The 15,693-nt window shown below is 43.9% G+C and overlaps 1 protein-coding gene across 3 annotated transcripts; it reads left to right on the top strand.

Annotated features, from left to right (window-relative positions):
* The first annotated feature begins 377 nt into the window (after positions 1–377).
* On the top strand, positions 378–2,318 carry CRX (cone-rod homeobox). 3 transcript variants are annotated; one of them, XM_040405203.1, is made up of 4 exons: positions 378–478; positions 1,019–1,033; positions 1,106–1,307; positions 1,695–2,318. In XM_040405203.1, exons 1-4 carry the CDS (start codon positions 378–380, stop codon positions 2,316–2,318), a joined length of 942 nt encoding a protein of 313 aa, XP_040261137.1. The 3 variants fall into 3 exon arrangements, with proteins under 3 accessions (XP_040261137.1, XP_040261139.1, XP_040261138.1); XM_040405205.1 differs by lacking the exon at positions 1,019–1,033 and having other exon boundaries at positions 378–474; positions 1,156–1,307; XM_040405204.1 differs by lacking the exon at positions 1,019–1,033 and having other exon boundaries at positions 378–474; positions 1,114–1,307.
* The last annotated feature ends 13,375 nt before the right edge of the window (positions 2,319–15,693 follow it).

Genomic DNA, 15,693 nt, shown 5'->3' with positions numbered 1-15,693 from the left:
CCCAAAATCCAAGGGGGAAGTGTGTTGTAGAGTAATGGGGGAGGTGGGCAGTGGGTGGAGAGAGCCTGACAATCTTTGATTTAATTAGTTAGTGGTCTGGAGGGGGGAGCTTTTAAAGCAAACATTGGCCTCACCTGAGCTCAGAAGGCTTGGTCTTGGACGTAGGAGATAGACTTGATTCCAGCATTCCGCTGTGTGGACTTCATGAGAATACAACTTCATCTCTCGTACTTGTAACTTTCAGGACCATCTAAAGGAAGATTCACAGTTTTGCTCAACCAAGATATCTCCAAAGTACAAGGATCTATAAAGGGTCTTACCCTCAACATCAACTTTCATCCAAAGAAGCCTCGGCTTCCTAAACCTCAAGTATTGAAATGATGTCCTACATTAAACAACCACACTACGCAGTCAATGGACTGACGTTAGCGGGAACGGGGATGGATTTATTGCATTCTGCTGTGGGGTATCCAAGTAAGTTGGGTTTTATATCTTGTTTTATTGTATTATGGGCTTGTTTTAAGTGTTTTGGATGGAGAGAAAATATAATATATTTGGAATTTTGTTAAAATAGTAATAATAGGAAACTATTCAAATGTTTTTTTTTACCTGTTTTATATTATGTTATATTTTATGTTATATTATGCTAACTGACAAACATAGCTGTATTAAAAATGTTGAGTAGAAATGATAACCTGATGGTGTGTGTTTATGCTTATACGTACATCCTATTTTACATCATAAAATATTAAACAGGTTGAAAAGGTTAAATGAGTGTAATATTTTATACCAACCCGAGTTGATCCAGAAGAAGCTTTATCCTTATCCTTATGCTGCACAGTATATTCTGTATAAATTATTTTTGACCCCTTACTTGCAACCAGAACATTTTTGGTTTCGATGTTCTGTACTGCTGTAAGATTGATAATATATTATGTAGGTAAATATATTATGTAGTTTTTGCAAACCCCAGGCCTGTAGGGTGATTGATTGCAAATGTCTAGCAGTTTTTGTTCAGCTTTATACCCAATGTGTATTAGAATTCTTTGAATATGTTTTTTTTAGATAGTTTTCTAATATTTTTATTCCTGTTTAATAATATTAGCTCCTTAGAAATTATTCACTTATTTTTCCTCTTTTTTTGTCAATCACCAGACACACCACGGAAGCAGAGAAGGGAGAGGACAACATTTACAAGGGCACAGCTGGATATTTTGGAAGCCCTGTTTGCAAAAACACGCTATCCTGATATCTTCATGAGGGAAGAAGTGGCCTTAAAGATCAATCTCCCAGAATCCCGGGTGCAGGTAATTAACTTATTATGAACTCATGTTGGGGAATGAATATAAAACATAAGGTGGAAGAGGAAGAAGACGGTACGTGTGTCCCATTGCCCGATAAGTTGGACCTTGTATGGTACCCTTGGATCTTCCTACCTCAATTGAGCTTTACACATCTTGATTAACTGATTGATAAGCACAAGCTCAGGAATGCAAAAACTATTTTAGAGCCTTCAGACCTACATGAGATAAGTCGTTATCTAAAATAACCCCAGTTGATGAAACTAACTGGTTATACATGAAGGCCTTAGACTGGCATTAGATTGTTCTTGGTCAAAGCAACCCAAATCTATAGATAAAGCTTGAATAGTCATGTACGATATAATTAATAATTGTTGGTTTTTTATCCCAAAGGTGTGGTTTAAGAATAGAAGAGCCAAATGTCGCCAGCAACAGCAGCAGAGCAATGGACAGGCCAAACCACGTCCTGCCAAAAAGAAGACTTCTCCTGCAAGAGAGACTAACTCAGAGGCTAGCACCAATGGGCAGTATAGCCCTCCACCACCTGGCACAGCAGTGACCCCCAGCTCTACAGCTAGTGCCACAGTCTCCATATGGAGTCCGGCTTCTATATCTCCCATTCCAGACCCCCTGTCTGCAGTCACCGCTCCTTGTATGCAAAGATCAGCTGGATACCCCATGACCTACAGTCAAGCTCCAGCCTACACCCAGAGCTATGGAGGATCATCATCTTACTTCACTGGTCTGGACTGTAGCTCCTACCTATCACCCATGCATCCACAGCTGTCTGCTCCAGGCGCCACACTGAGCCCCATTGCCACTCAGACAATGGGTAGTCACCTCAGCCAGTCACCCGCATCTCTATCTGCCCAGGGATATGGAGCTTCCAGCCTTGGGTTCACCTCAGTGGATTGCTTAGACTACAAGGACCAAACTGCTTCTTGGAAGCTTAATTTCAATGCCACTGACTGCCTTGATTATAAGGACCAAAGTTCATGGAAATTTCAGGTCTTGTAAAGCAGGTTGAAGACTTTACGAGCCCTAATCAGTCGAGGGTCCACCATCAGACAAAGGTACAACAATGAGAAGAAACCAGAACGCACACACTTTGCATCAATGTCTCCTCGTTGGCTAGAAAAAAACAAACCTGCCGACTGAGAGTTTGCACCTAGAAATGGACTTGTTCTCCTCTCTGGTTGCAGATCATGTTCTTCTGTAATAGACAATGTTCAGCCTGGGATATATAAGCACTTTGAATTAGGGTTATCATAGCTTCTGGTTATTGTCTGTAAGCTTTTTGCATTGCTTTTGACTACCGATTGTCATCATATACAGAAGCAGAACAACCAGAGAACATATCCCTACCCCAAGTGGTCACCAAACTCTGCCCTGCAAAAAGTTGATAGCAAAGTTTCTAGAAATCCCATTCATTCCATGTCAGTGACCACTGGGTGCATTGATTTAGTACAAGTCTAGTGTCTTGCCTCTATACCTACCATGTTATCTGGTTTTGCAAAGTCGTAGCTAGGCTTTCCTTCACCTGAGGCAAAGATTCAGTTTGCTGCCCTAGACCTGTATCTAAATATCCTACCAAAGTCAGATTGGCTTGTTGGTGCCTACTGACCCCCAGTACTTGGGCCACACATCTCAGCAGCCCCCCTACCTAGCTACGCCCCTGTGGTATGACTGGCAACATTTACTAATTTGGCTATTTAGTTACTTCGCATTGCCAGGATCCCTACTCTGAAAAGGTCCTCTTACCCCCATATGGTAAAACACAAGACCTGCTATAGACATGGTCAAGGAGTCAGGTCACATGCTAATCGCCTGATGAATTTTGTTACTGTATAATATGTTTAAATAAAGTTTAATTTATTTTATGAAAGGCGATGGGCCCATCCAAAAAAAACAAAAAACATTACAGCTTATCACCATCCTTACACTGGAAGAAACGTGTCTTTGTGTTTCCAACTTTCCTTTATAAATGTTGTGTAATATTATAGTGCTATGTGATAGCTTGTGTGTCTGCTGCCGCCGAGGAGTTCCCCTTCCCTCTATAGATCTGTTATATTATTAATAATTATTGTTATTTGGAAAAAAACAAAAAAAACTGTGTTGGATATTATTAAAATGTCAAACCAGCCCCTGTGTGTCTTTTATTGGTGAGCAGAGCAGGCTAAATGGGAAATATAAAAGTCCATGAAGAAGTCCATGAAGGGATCAGGTTCTGTAGAATAAGGTCATAGGATGTGAACGGAGAAGAGTCAGGTTTGGGAATTGGATAGGACACCGTATAAAGTTGAGTTTTTAGGGCACACTTAAAACTGTGGATATTCATTGCTTGGGGTAGAGCATTCCAGAAAACTAGTGCAGCTAGAGAGAAGTCTTGGAATTTAAGACTGTAAGGTTTGGATTATAATGAATGTTAGGTCTTGATCAACCGCAGAATGGAGAGCACAGGTAGGGTGGTGGACAGAGAGGAGGGAGAGATGTAGGAGGTGAAGAACTGTGGAGAGATTTGTGGGTGAGGGTAAGAAGTTAAAATTATTTTCTATAGCAAATGGATGGGTGACCAGTGCAGTGACTGGCACAGGACGGAGGCATCGGAGTAGTAAGTCTGGGTTCACATCTGCGTCCTTAATTCCGGCAGTCTGTTTCGTCGGGGGAACAGACTGACGGAATGCATGGTATCCGGCGTACATGCCGGCCTTCGGCCCAACAAAAAATGCTAAATGCAGCATTTTTAGTCTGGCAGAAAGTCATCCGGCGCATACGCCGGTAAAGGGCCGGACACAGTGAATGGGGATCTAGCGGTGCGCAGCGGTATCCGGCTGTGTCGGATATGGTAAACTCCAGCAGTCCGTTCCTCCACTGGAACAGACGGCCGGAGACAAAACGCAGATGTGAACCCCGCCTAATAGAACCCGGGTGCTGCATTCAGGATAGTTTGGAGAAAGCAGCGTTAAGTGAGGGAAAGATCAATTAGCAATTAAGGCGCATTTGGATGCTATGAGGAGCAGCCAATTGTCTTCCTTCCCGACAATCGTCTGCTCGTTAAGTGGAGGTACATATACATTAGGCGTTCACCTCCATAGCATGAGGACGAGCGATGGCTGTGGCTATTGCTTATCCCCCTACAAAATTATTGTTCCTGGGCAGCAGAGTGCTGTTCACACAGGACAATCTGCTGCCCAGGAACGATGATCAAGGTGTCTGTACTTTAGATAATTTCACCCGATGAACGTGCATTTTGCTCGTTCATTGGCGGATTGACTGCTCGATTATAAGAGCCAATTATTAGAAATGAGCGTACCTATGAACGCGTATCCCTGATAATTAGCCCGATAATCAGCATGAAAGATGCCCAATTATTGGCAGGACTTCCCCCTGTGTAATCAGAGATGTGCTGCTGATAATTAATAGAAGTGAATGAGGGATGACTATGGTAGAAATGGTTCCTCTCACATTCGGCCTGTGTAATCACGTTTTACCATCCATCGGCACTCGCACTGCCGGTATATTCGGCATTGTAATGCCACCCTAAGGTACAACAGACATTTGCATCATCGCTGGTGCAGCGTTACATCCCCTTCACTGTTTTTTTTTCCTTCATGGGACCCCAACCATGTGCTGTTCAGGAAACTAAAGGGTAGCCCCATTCAAGTGCATGAGACTGGCTGCACGGCTAGGAATGGCTGCTGTGCAGAGAAAAATATCATTCTCGGGATTCAACCTAGCAAGATGCCATTCCTTTAAAATAAGGGACTACCCCTTTAAGTTACAGAATCACTCAGACAGCACAGAAATGCAGAGTTCCTACCTTTAAAGCGAACCTTTCACCAGGATTTCACTTTATAAACTATCACAAGTACCTTATAGATCATCCTCATTGTGTTTTCATACAGTCTTTTCCGGCTTTTCTGCGATGTATATTCATGAAAAATCGCCTTATAAAGTAATCTTCTCCAGCTCCAGAAGTCACGATAGAAGTCAAGGGGGTAGCCCTTCCCTCACTCCAGGCTGTAACTCCCCTGTCCTAACCCCGCCTCTATGCAGTCTAACTGACACCCGGCTCAGTCGCCGGGACCGCGCTTGTACAGGCGGTGCATGCGCCGTCGGACTTGAGCGCGATCCTGTAACTGAATCGCGTATGCGCCGTCCACAATGCCTGCCTGTCTTCTCTTCCTCACGGACGCCGCATGCGCGATTCAGTTACAGGATCGCGCTTGAGTCCGACGGCGCATGCGCCGCCTGTACAAGTGCGGTCCCGGCGACTGAGCCGGGTGTCAGTTAGATTGCATAGAGGCGGGGTTAGGGCAGGGGAGTTACAGCCTGGAGTGACGGAAGGGCTACCCCCTTGACTTCTATCGTGACTTCCGGAGCTGGAGACGATTACTTTATAAGGCAATTTTTCATGAATATACATCGCAGAAAAGCCGGAAAAGACTGTATGAAAACACAATGAGGATAATCTATAAGGTACTGGTGATAGTTTAATAAGTGAAATCCAGGTGAAAGGTTCGCTTTAACTCTCACCTCCACTATCTATTCTAAACTGAATTCCGTGCAAGGCCTAAACCATGTAGGTGCAAAGAAAGACAGATAATGCAAAAAGACTAAGTTAGGCCTCTTTCACACTTGCGTTGTTGGGATCCGGCATCCACTTCCGTTGCCGGAGGTGCCTGCCGGATCCGGAAAAACGCAAGTGTACTGAAAGCATTTGAAGACGGAACCGTCTTCCAAATGCTTTCAGTGTTACTATGGCACCCAGGACGCTATCAAAGTCCTGGTTGCCATAGTAGGAGCGGGGAGCGGGGGAGCGGTATACTTACAGTCCGTGCGGCTCCCGGGGCGCTCCAGAATGACGTCAGAGCGCCCCATGCGCATGGATGACGTGATCCATGCGATCACGTGATCCATGCGCTTGGGGCGCCCTGACGTCACTCTGGAGCGCCCCGGGAGCCGCACGGACGGTAAGTATGCTGCTCCCCCGCTCCCCGCTACACTTCACCATGGCTGTCAGGACTTTAGCGTCCCGGCAGCCATGGTAACCACTCTGAAAAAGCTAAATGTCGGCTCCGGCAATGCGCCGAAACGACGTTTAGCTTAAGGCCGGATCCGGATCAATGCCTTCCAATGGGCATTAATTCCGGATCCGGCCTTGCGGCAAGTGTTCCGGATTTTTGGCCGGAGCAAAAAGCGCAGCATGCTGCGGTATTTTCTCCGGCCAACAAACGTTCCGTACCGGAACTGAAGACATCCTGATGCATCCTGAACGGATTACTCTCCATTCAGAATGCATTAGGATAATCCTGATCAGGATTCTTCCGGCATAGAGCCCCGACGACGGAACTCAATGCCGGAAGACAATAACGCAGGTGTGAAAGAGCCCTTAGTCAGCAGCTACTAATGTAGTAAAAAAGACACAAATCTTTGCAGTGTAAAAGCAAAGAAGCACAAAAAAACAGCAGCCCCCCCTGCAAGCACTAAGATACAGTTGCAAGAAAAAGTATGTGAACCCTTTGGAATGATGTGGATTTCTGCAAAAATTGGTCATAAAATGTGATCTGATCTTCATCTAAGTCACAACAATAGACAATCACAGTCTGCTTAATCTAATAACACACAAAGAATTAAATGTTACCATGTTTTTATTGAACACACCATGTAAACATTCACAGTGCAGGTGGAAAAAGTATGTGAACCCTTGGATTTAATAACTGGTTGAACCTCCTTTGGCAGCAATAACTTCAACCAAACGTTTCCTGTAGTTGAAGATCAGACGCGCACAACGGTCAGGAGTAATTCTTGACCATTCCTCTTTACAGAACTGTTTCAGTCCAGTAATATTCTTGGGATGTCTGGTGTGAATCGCTTTCTTGAGGTCATGCCTCAGCATCCCAATCGGGTTGAGGTCAGGACTCTGACTGGGCCACTCCAGAAGGCGTATTTTCTTCTGTTTAAGCCATTCTGTTGTTGATTTACTTCTATGCTTTGGGTCGTTGTCCTGTTGCAACACCCATCTTCTGTTGAGTTTCAGCTGGTGGACAGATGGCCTTAAGTTCTCCTGAAAAATGTCTTGATAAACTTGGGAATTCATTTTTCCTTCGATGATAGCAATCCGTCCAGGCCCTGACGCAGTGAAGCAGCCCCAAACCATGATGCCCCCACCACCACCATACTTCACAGTTGGGATGAGGTTTTGATGTTGGTGTGCTGTGCCTCTTTTTCTCCACACATAGTGTTGTGTGTTTCTTCTAAACAACTCCACTTTGGTTTCATCTGTCCACAGAATATTTTGCCAGTACTGCTGTGGAACATCCAGGTGCTCTTGTGTAAACTGTAAACGTGCAGCAATGGTTTTTTTTGACAGCAGTGGCTTCCTCTGTGGTATCCTCCCATGAAATCCATTCTTGTTTAGTGTTTTACGTATCGTAGATTCGCTAACAGAGATGTTAGCATATGCCAGAGACTTTTGTAAGTCTTTAGCTGACACTGTAGGATTCTTCTTCACCTCATTGAGCAGTCTGCGCTGTGCTCTTGCAGTCATCTTTACAGGACGGCCACTCCTAGGGAGACTAGCAGCAGTGCTGAACTTTCTCCATTTATAGACAATTTGTCAAACCATGGACTGATGAACAGCAAGGCTTTTGGAGATACTTTTATAACCCTTTCCAGCTTTATTCAAGTCAACAATTCTTAATCGTAGGTCTTCTGAGAGCTCTTTTATGCGAGGCATCATTCACATCAGGCAATGCTTCTTGTGAAAAGCAAACCCAGAACTGGTGTGTGTTTTTTATAGGGCAGGGCAGCTGTAACCAACACCTCCAATCTCATCTCATTGATCGGACTCCAGTTGGCTGACACCTCACTCCAATTAGCTCTTGGAGATGTCATTAGTCTAGGTGTTCACATACTTTTTCCACCTGCTCTGTGAATGTTTACATGGTGTGTTCAATAAAAACATGGTAACATTTAATTCTTTCTGTGTTATTAGTTTAAGGAGACTGTGATTGTCTATTGTTGTGACTTAGATGAAGATCAGATCACATTTTATGACCAATTTGTGCAGAAATCCATATCATTCCAAAGGGTTCACATACTTTTTCTTGCAACTGTATATACAAACATTGAAAAGTTGGATTCTCTTAAAGGGGTTGTCCCATGAAAAATATTCTACAGTTTTTAGACCAGCACCTGGATCTGAATATTTTTGTAATTGCATGTAATTAAAAATGTAGCATAGCCACTGAGTTATTCAATAATATGCATCTGTATAGCGCTATCTGCCGTTTTTTTTTTTCTTATTTCTTTGACCTGCTTAAAATATTTTAGAAAACCGCTTTAAAGGAGTTATTCGATGATTAATGTAAAAAATGATAATATTTTAACTGGAGAGGTCATCAGTATCTGATTGGTGAGGGTCCGATACCCAAGATTCCCGACGATCAGCTGCTTGAGAAGGCACCGCCACTCGCAGTAGTGCCGAGGCCTTCTCACTGCTGTTCCTAGGCCAGTGACGCTCATCGGTCACGTGACCAAGGAACAGTTCTGCCCCCATTGAAGTGAATGGGGCTGAGCTGCGATACCAAGCACAGTCACTTTCAAATAGATGGCGCTGCGCTTGGTGAGCTGAGAGCAGGCCGCTGAGCTACTGTGAGTGCTGGTGCCTTCCCAAATAGCTGATTGGCGGGAGTCCTGGGTGTCAGACTCTCACCGATCAGATACTGATGACTTATCCAGATGTTCATCCGTTAAAAAAAAATCTCAGAAAACCCCTTTAAAAGTTATAATGACTCTAGTTAAGAATGTGAGGTTTTTAGCGCACAGTTTGATCCAATTTTGTTAGCACACATGCTACAAACAACCAGGCCGCCTCGATGGGCCTAGGTCTACAAAATGCACTGAAAAAAGGCCATTTTAATTGAATAATGCCCTGTGTTAAGTGATTCACTTAAAGGGCCTGTGCCAAGTTTAACTAACTGGGGGTCCGACCACTGGGATCTCCACAATCCCATTTCCTTGTCCTGATGGAGCGTTAGGTCGAGCACGCTCATTTATTCTCATACTCACTCCGCTATTTCTAGCATCTCCACAGAAAATGAATGGAACAGAAGGACACATGATTGACCTGCCGCTCTATCAGGATGGCTAGAGTGGGAACCATGCTCTTGGGATTGGTGAAGGTCCCAGCAGTCAGACCCCACAAATTAGTTATCCTCTATCCTGTGGATAGAAGATAGCTTTAAAAGTTGGCACTATCCGTTTAAGGTTAGAAGAGTCCACCCAGTGAAAAAAAAAAAAAAAAAGGTAACAAAAAATCTGCAAAAACACAGTTTGAGATCACACTGCTTGATTCTTTTACAGCCATGCCAGAAGAGCATGTGAATGGCCTGTAATAGTGACTTTGAAAGGTTCTAGTACTTAAAGGGGTTGTCATGTTTAGAAAACCCAGTTTGATAGACCCCACTAGAGAAATCGGAGTTGTCTGTTCAGGTTTCTTATCTCATGGCCAAGTAGAGAATAGTTACAAAGAGTATCCGTCACTCTGGAGGACCTGTCATGTCCTGCATCACACAGACAACCCATTGATTGCAATGGACAATGTGTAATTCTTAGTTTTACCTGCGGCGGCGCTGCAGGGAAACTGAGCACTTACTGACAGATTTCCCTAAAGCAGGGATAGGCGATCTTTATAAGGCAGAGGTGATAAAAATGTCCTGGTTTTCATACATTTGGCGCTCACCAAGTATTTTGGGTTTGATGTAAATCAGTTTTCACAATGATGATTTTTGCTTATTTTTTTCCATGAATTCCTAAGAGGAGCAAAGACACAGCAAATCTGCAGCAACAAATGTCCTACCATGGTCAACAATATTCAAGTCATTCGGCGTCCATTTAAAGGGCCCCTCATGAGGTCCGATGCAAAATGAATGGGAGACAAATGACCATGATAACGGTTAACTTCGAATATTGTTGATATTTGGCCCGATCCTTGGCACGTGTAAAAGGGATCCTTTACACTAGAGATTTTTTTTGGTCGTCCAAAATGACTGTTTTTGACCACATGACAAAAAATACTGTGTAGCAGAGAGGATGTGGACCCACAGTGCTAGGGAATGATTTGGCTTGGGACTATCCCTGAGGCAGTTGTCATGGTGGTCCCTTGGTCATCACCCTTTTACCACCATACAGAGAGTTGGACTTTGCTGCAGGGGCCACCAGGCCACTACCACTAGAAGTAGTCTCCATTGAGAGTCTGCTGACCCGGGGGGGTCAAGTTATACCCATGTATGGCACAAAGGGGACAGGCAAAAGCATGGGCAGTGGACAAGCCAAGGTCAGGACTGGCAGAGTTCAAGCAGTACAGTAGTCAGACAAACAGTCAGGGCAGGCGGCGATCACGCAGAAGTCAAGATATGATAACAGGCAGAGGTGAAGCATGGGAGGTCTGGATACACGATATGAACACCTTGGCAGGGACTAGACAAGCTAGAAACCTTTTGCTCAACATCTTCCTAGAGGAAAACGTTCCATATATATACTCCAGGGAACACTGTCACAGACTGGGACAGATTTAAGAGTCAGGAAGAGCGCATGTGTGCCCTATGGGAGCATGCAGCAGCCAGAGCAGGAGTGAGGCCGCACTGGGCCTGAGGGTTGAGTACTGCGGTGGCCTCGCCTGCTGGGAATGGTTATGCTGCGGGACATGGACGGCCAGCATTACAGCCAGTTTAAGGCTTTTTGATCTACTCAGGACTTGTCAGAAATCTACCTGTGGATCTCAATCTACTGCTTGCCTGCATCGGTGCTACAGATCAATGCAGGCAACCTATCAGTCTACTGTTAAAGGTCCCTTCTAATAAGCAGGGCTTTTTCAAGGTGTAGAACCTCTTTAAGCTGGCTATATACATGAGATACGCGTTTTCCCAGTAGCTACATCCTTCAATCCCACCATAAACGTACACGCCAAGCCCTTGGTACTTTAATGGGGAGAGGAGAATAAGTGTTGGCAGATACCTCTCTGACAGCGGGACGCTTGAATGGCGCTAAAATGCAATACCACACACAGTCCACAGATGGTTCCGCAGAAAACGCAGACTGTTTTTGGTAAGTATGGGACATAGATCAGTGCAATATAAGACAATAATGTAACAAGCTATCAGATACAACATTCCAGTAAGTATGTGATAGCGACGTAGGCAGTAAGGTGGCGGCATAGTGGCAGCCGCAGGTATCAGCCCATCCTAATATGATGACTTTTTCTCCAAAATTTGGCTGAACTCCAATTAACCGCACAGATATTTCTCACATTCCTGGTCGGTGCAGTAAACAGAGTTGTTTTCAGAGGAAAGTGGGAATTAGAGGAAATCAGCTGCCTCGGATTACAGGTTTAAGATGATTGTGCAATTGCTCTGAAAACAAAGGTGAATGAGTCAGTGACATAAACTGTGTAATAAGCGGCTGCAAGAGACCGGCCCCGAGCAAACAGGAAAACGTGCAATTACATTATATTATTATATCTATCTATCTATCTATCTATCTATCTATCTATCTATCTATCTATCACTACTTTCACATCAGTGTCTTTCATTTAGGTTTTGAGATCCGACACAGGCCATTGGGCGCCAGATCAGTTTTTTTTTTTAATCACTGATAAAACGGATCCGGCACCATTGACTTGCATTGATTTTCATGCCGGATCAGGTTTGTTCGGTTTCACAGACTTGCAGCGGTTTTGTGTCCGGTCAAAAAACTGAACAAATCGGAATGGAATGCATCCTGATCTGGTTTGTTCTGTTTTGCCCCCATTGACAATAAATGGGGACAAAACGGAAGCGTTTTGCCCCGGTTTTCATATCCTCTGCCGGATCTCAAAACTAGAATGCAAAACACATACAGTACAGACCAAAAGTTTGGACACACCTTCTCATTCAAAGAGTTTTCTTTATTTTCATGACTATGAAAATTGTAGATTCACACTGAAGGCATCAAAACTATGAATTAACACATGTGGAATTATATACATAACAAACAAGTGTGAAACAACTGAAAATATGTCATATTCTAGGTTCTTCAAAGTAGCCACCTTTTGCTTTGATTACTGCTTTGCACATTCTTGGCATTCTCTTGATGAGCTTCAAGAGGTAGTCCCCTGAAATGGTTTTCACTTCACAGGTGTGCCCTGTCAGGTTTAATAAGTGGGATTTCTTGCCTTATAAATGGGGTTGGGACCATCAGTTGCGTTGAGGAGAAGTCAGGTGGATACACAGCTGATAGTCCTACTGAATAGACTGTTAGAATTTGTATTATGGCAAGAAAAAAGCAGCTAAGTAAAGAAAAACGAGTGGCCATCATTACTTTAAGACATGAAGGTCAGTCAGTCAGCCGAAAAATTGGGAAAACTTTGAAAGTAAGGGCTATTTGACCATGAAGGAGAGTGATGGGGTGCTGCGCCAGATGACCTGGCCTCCACAGTCACCGGACCTGAACCCAATCGAGATGGTTTGGGGTGAGCTGGACCGCAGAGTGAAGGCAAAAGGCTAAGCATCTCTGGGAACTCCTTCAAGACTGTTGGAAGACCATTTCAGGGGACTACCTCTTGAAGCTCATCAAGAGAATGCCAAGAGTGTGCAAAGCAGTAATCAAAGAAAAAGGTGGCTACTTTGAAGAACCTAGAATATGACATATTTTCAGTTGTTTCACACTTGTTTGTTATGTATATAATTCCACATGTGTTAATTCATAGTTTTGATGCCTTCATAGTCATGAAAATAAAGAAAACTCTTTGAATGAGAAGGTGTGTCCAAACTTTTGGTCTGTACTGTATGTAAAAGTTGCCTTATCTGGAGTAATCCAAAGAAATGGTATTGGCAGGACCAAATACATATTGGAACTTCCAAAGTAAGTAGGAAATAAGGGAATGAGGGATAGGGACCAGGGGCACAGCTGAAGGCCCATGGGTCCTGACGCAAAACTACAGCTTGCCCTTGAAAGGGCTAATGTAAGTATACCTTATGGTCTAGGACAGTAAGGGGCTTAAGTTCAGTATCCCTGGTGGCAGTGGCATAGCTAGAAATGATTGGGCCCCACAGCAAATTTTTAAATGGGGCCCCCCTCCCCCAGTAATTTTTTTGCAACCCCTCCCATTCATGCCGCCCCTATTCCTGTGGCTAGTAAAGATCGCTCTCTCAGACCAGGACCGGCAGCTGTTCCATCCATCTTGTATATCATTTAATTGTGTAATACTGTTGAGAGGGCCCTGACAAAATCTTTTAGTCCTCCTCTTCCTGGATGGGCCCCCTTCTGGGTCAGGGCTCCAAAGCAGCCGCTTCCCCTGCTTCCCCTATAGTTACGCCCCTGTCTGGTGGTCTAGGGCACTGATTTATGTCGGGTTAATGTTAAATACCTGAGGCCCAGTGGTTTCTCACCTGTTCAGGCTCCAGCATTGTCCTGGCAATAACTTCCTGCCCTCCTTGTACTGATCAATGAGATGAGCGCAGGGAGGAGAATAGAAAGGACAGTGCAGCTGTAATTGTGCAGCTGCATAGTTCTCTTTATGATTGGGCAGAGCAATTCAGGATTGCTGTGACTGAATCCTTAAGGGAACAGTCAGTGTGTCTGGGGGGGTGAAGGCCCCTGTGGCTTAGAAGCCTGGTCACAACTACTACCCCTATAGCTAATAAACTAATAAAAAAAATCAAAAGTCCCTTGAAAAAAAAAAATTTTTTCCAAATGTCCGGGTTGCAGTAGAGGAGATTTCATGATGGCGGGTGGTATGAAGGTGCTTTATCACACAACCCAGACGTTTAGATTCTTGAAAGGAATCGAGTCATACTGAACATACTGGTATACAGCATTTTTTTTAAATTAGTCATATTTAGAAAACATATATATTTCTTTTTTGGAGGGGTAAGATTTCAAAAAAAAAAAAATCAACTGGTACCCAGTATCTGGTGATAGGTCTTCTTTAAAGGGGTATTCCAGGATTTTAATATTGATGGCCTGTGTTAAGGATAGGCAAGGGTTCGATATCCCGCACCGCCACCAAGCAGCTGTTTCAGAGTACCTCTGGTGTCAGAAGTTGGCGCCATTCACTTCAATAGGAGCAGCGCTTACCGGCTCCGTCCACTGCATAATGGACGGAGCTGTGTAGTTCTGGTGCTGATCCCAGCGCTGGAGCTGCAAGGTAAGAGCTGATCAGCGGGGGTGCGGGGTGTCAGATTCCTGCCGATCTGGTATTGAGGATAAAATCCTGGAATACCCCTTTTAAACACGTATTCTAGATTCTAATCCATCTTCTGACCCTGGATATCATCACATTCGGGCAGTTCCTTCAGCTTCTTTCCTGGTCGGTTACAGACTGATAATAGATGCATTTCTTTGCAACCCCTCAAGTTCTACAAACTATTCACTTGTCTCTCATTTATATCAGATCCTGGAAAAGCTGGGTGACAACCGCACTGATTTATACCTAGTTCTAGTATCTACTTTTACCAACTTTCCCAGATTACCAAATGGTGCACATTACTACTACTCCTACTATATGGAGGGTGGGGGTGTGCCGGCACCTATCTTGGATGACTGCTCTTATCAATGCTATAATACCTAATGTTATATCACAGATCTACATATTATGACATTTAGCACGCGAGTTGTACTTGTCGCTGGCAACCGATATTTGTATAAAGTGATGCAACCAATGAAACGTATCCTGCTGCCTTTTTTTTTTGACTTGTCGCCAGTCAGAATGACACGCCGGAGCTGCCCTCAACCCCCCTGAACCCCTCCATCCCTATACGTTAGTTTGACTTATCTAATTTAGCAAATGTCTCAATCCTCTTACGCTCTATGCTCCCCCAGCAGATTGGTAACTGAATTAGGAGGGATTACCTATCCCGGCAGCATGACAAATAGGTTCTGCAATAAAGGGTGACAGATGCCCGGGATGCGCAGGGGATTCTGGGTAACCACTTTTAATTAAGGAACAAACTCTTCAAAATAAAAAAATAACAGTTTGTTTAAGGGTTTTCTCCGTCCATGTGAATCACTGAAGACCTTCCAATAATTACATTCTTCTACGTCCCAGTTGGGCAGCGGAACTAACGCTTTTTTATTTATTTTTCCTCTGGTCATAAGGAATTATTACAATGGATGCCGACCATTAGTGCAGTCAAATAATGACCAAACCAGAGGCTTCAGGACATACAGGGACAGTAAACTTAAAGGCTATGGGCACCTTTGGGAGTCAATATTTTTAATATGATTATTGCATCTACTCATTTGGTTAAAAATAATTTTATCTCTGAACTCCTGACAGCTCCTAAACACTTATTGGAAAGCTGCATTCTTAGCAGGTTGATAAGAAAGGAGATGTAATGAGTGTTTGTGA

The sequence above is a fragment of the Bufo bufo genome, chromosome 8 (assembly GCF_905171765.1).
Source record: "Bufo bufo chromosome 8, aBufBuf1.1, whole genome shotgun sequence".
NCBI classification, from domain to species: Eukaryota; Metazoa; Chordata; class Amphibia; order Anura; family Bufonidae; genus Bufo; species Bufo bufo.
This window is presented reverse-complemented; position numbering and strand designations above follow the sequence as displayed.

What these genes read in the sequence shown, in the direction of transcription:
- CRX (XM_040405203.1), top strand. Translation starts at nt 378, where the DNA reads ATGATGTCCTACATTAAACAACCACACTACGCAGTCAATGGACTGACG. An exon ending in TCCCAGAATCCCGGGTGCAG is followed by an intron (nt 1,308 to 1,694) that starts GTAATTAACTTA and finishes TTTATCCCAAAG; the next exon opens with GTGTGGTTTAAGAATAGAAG.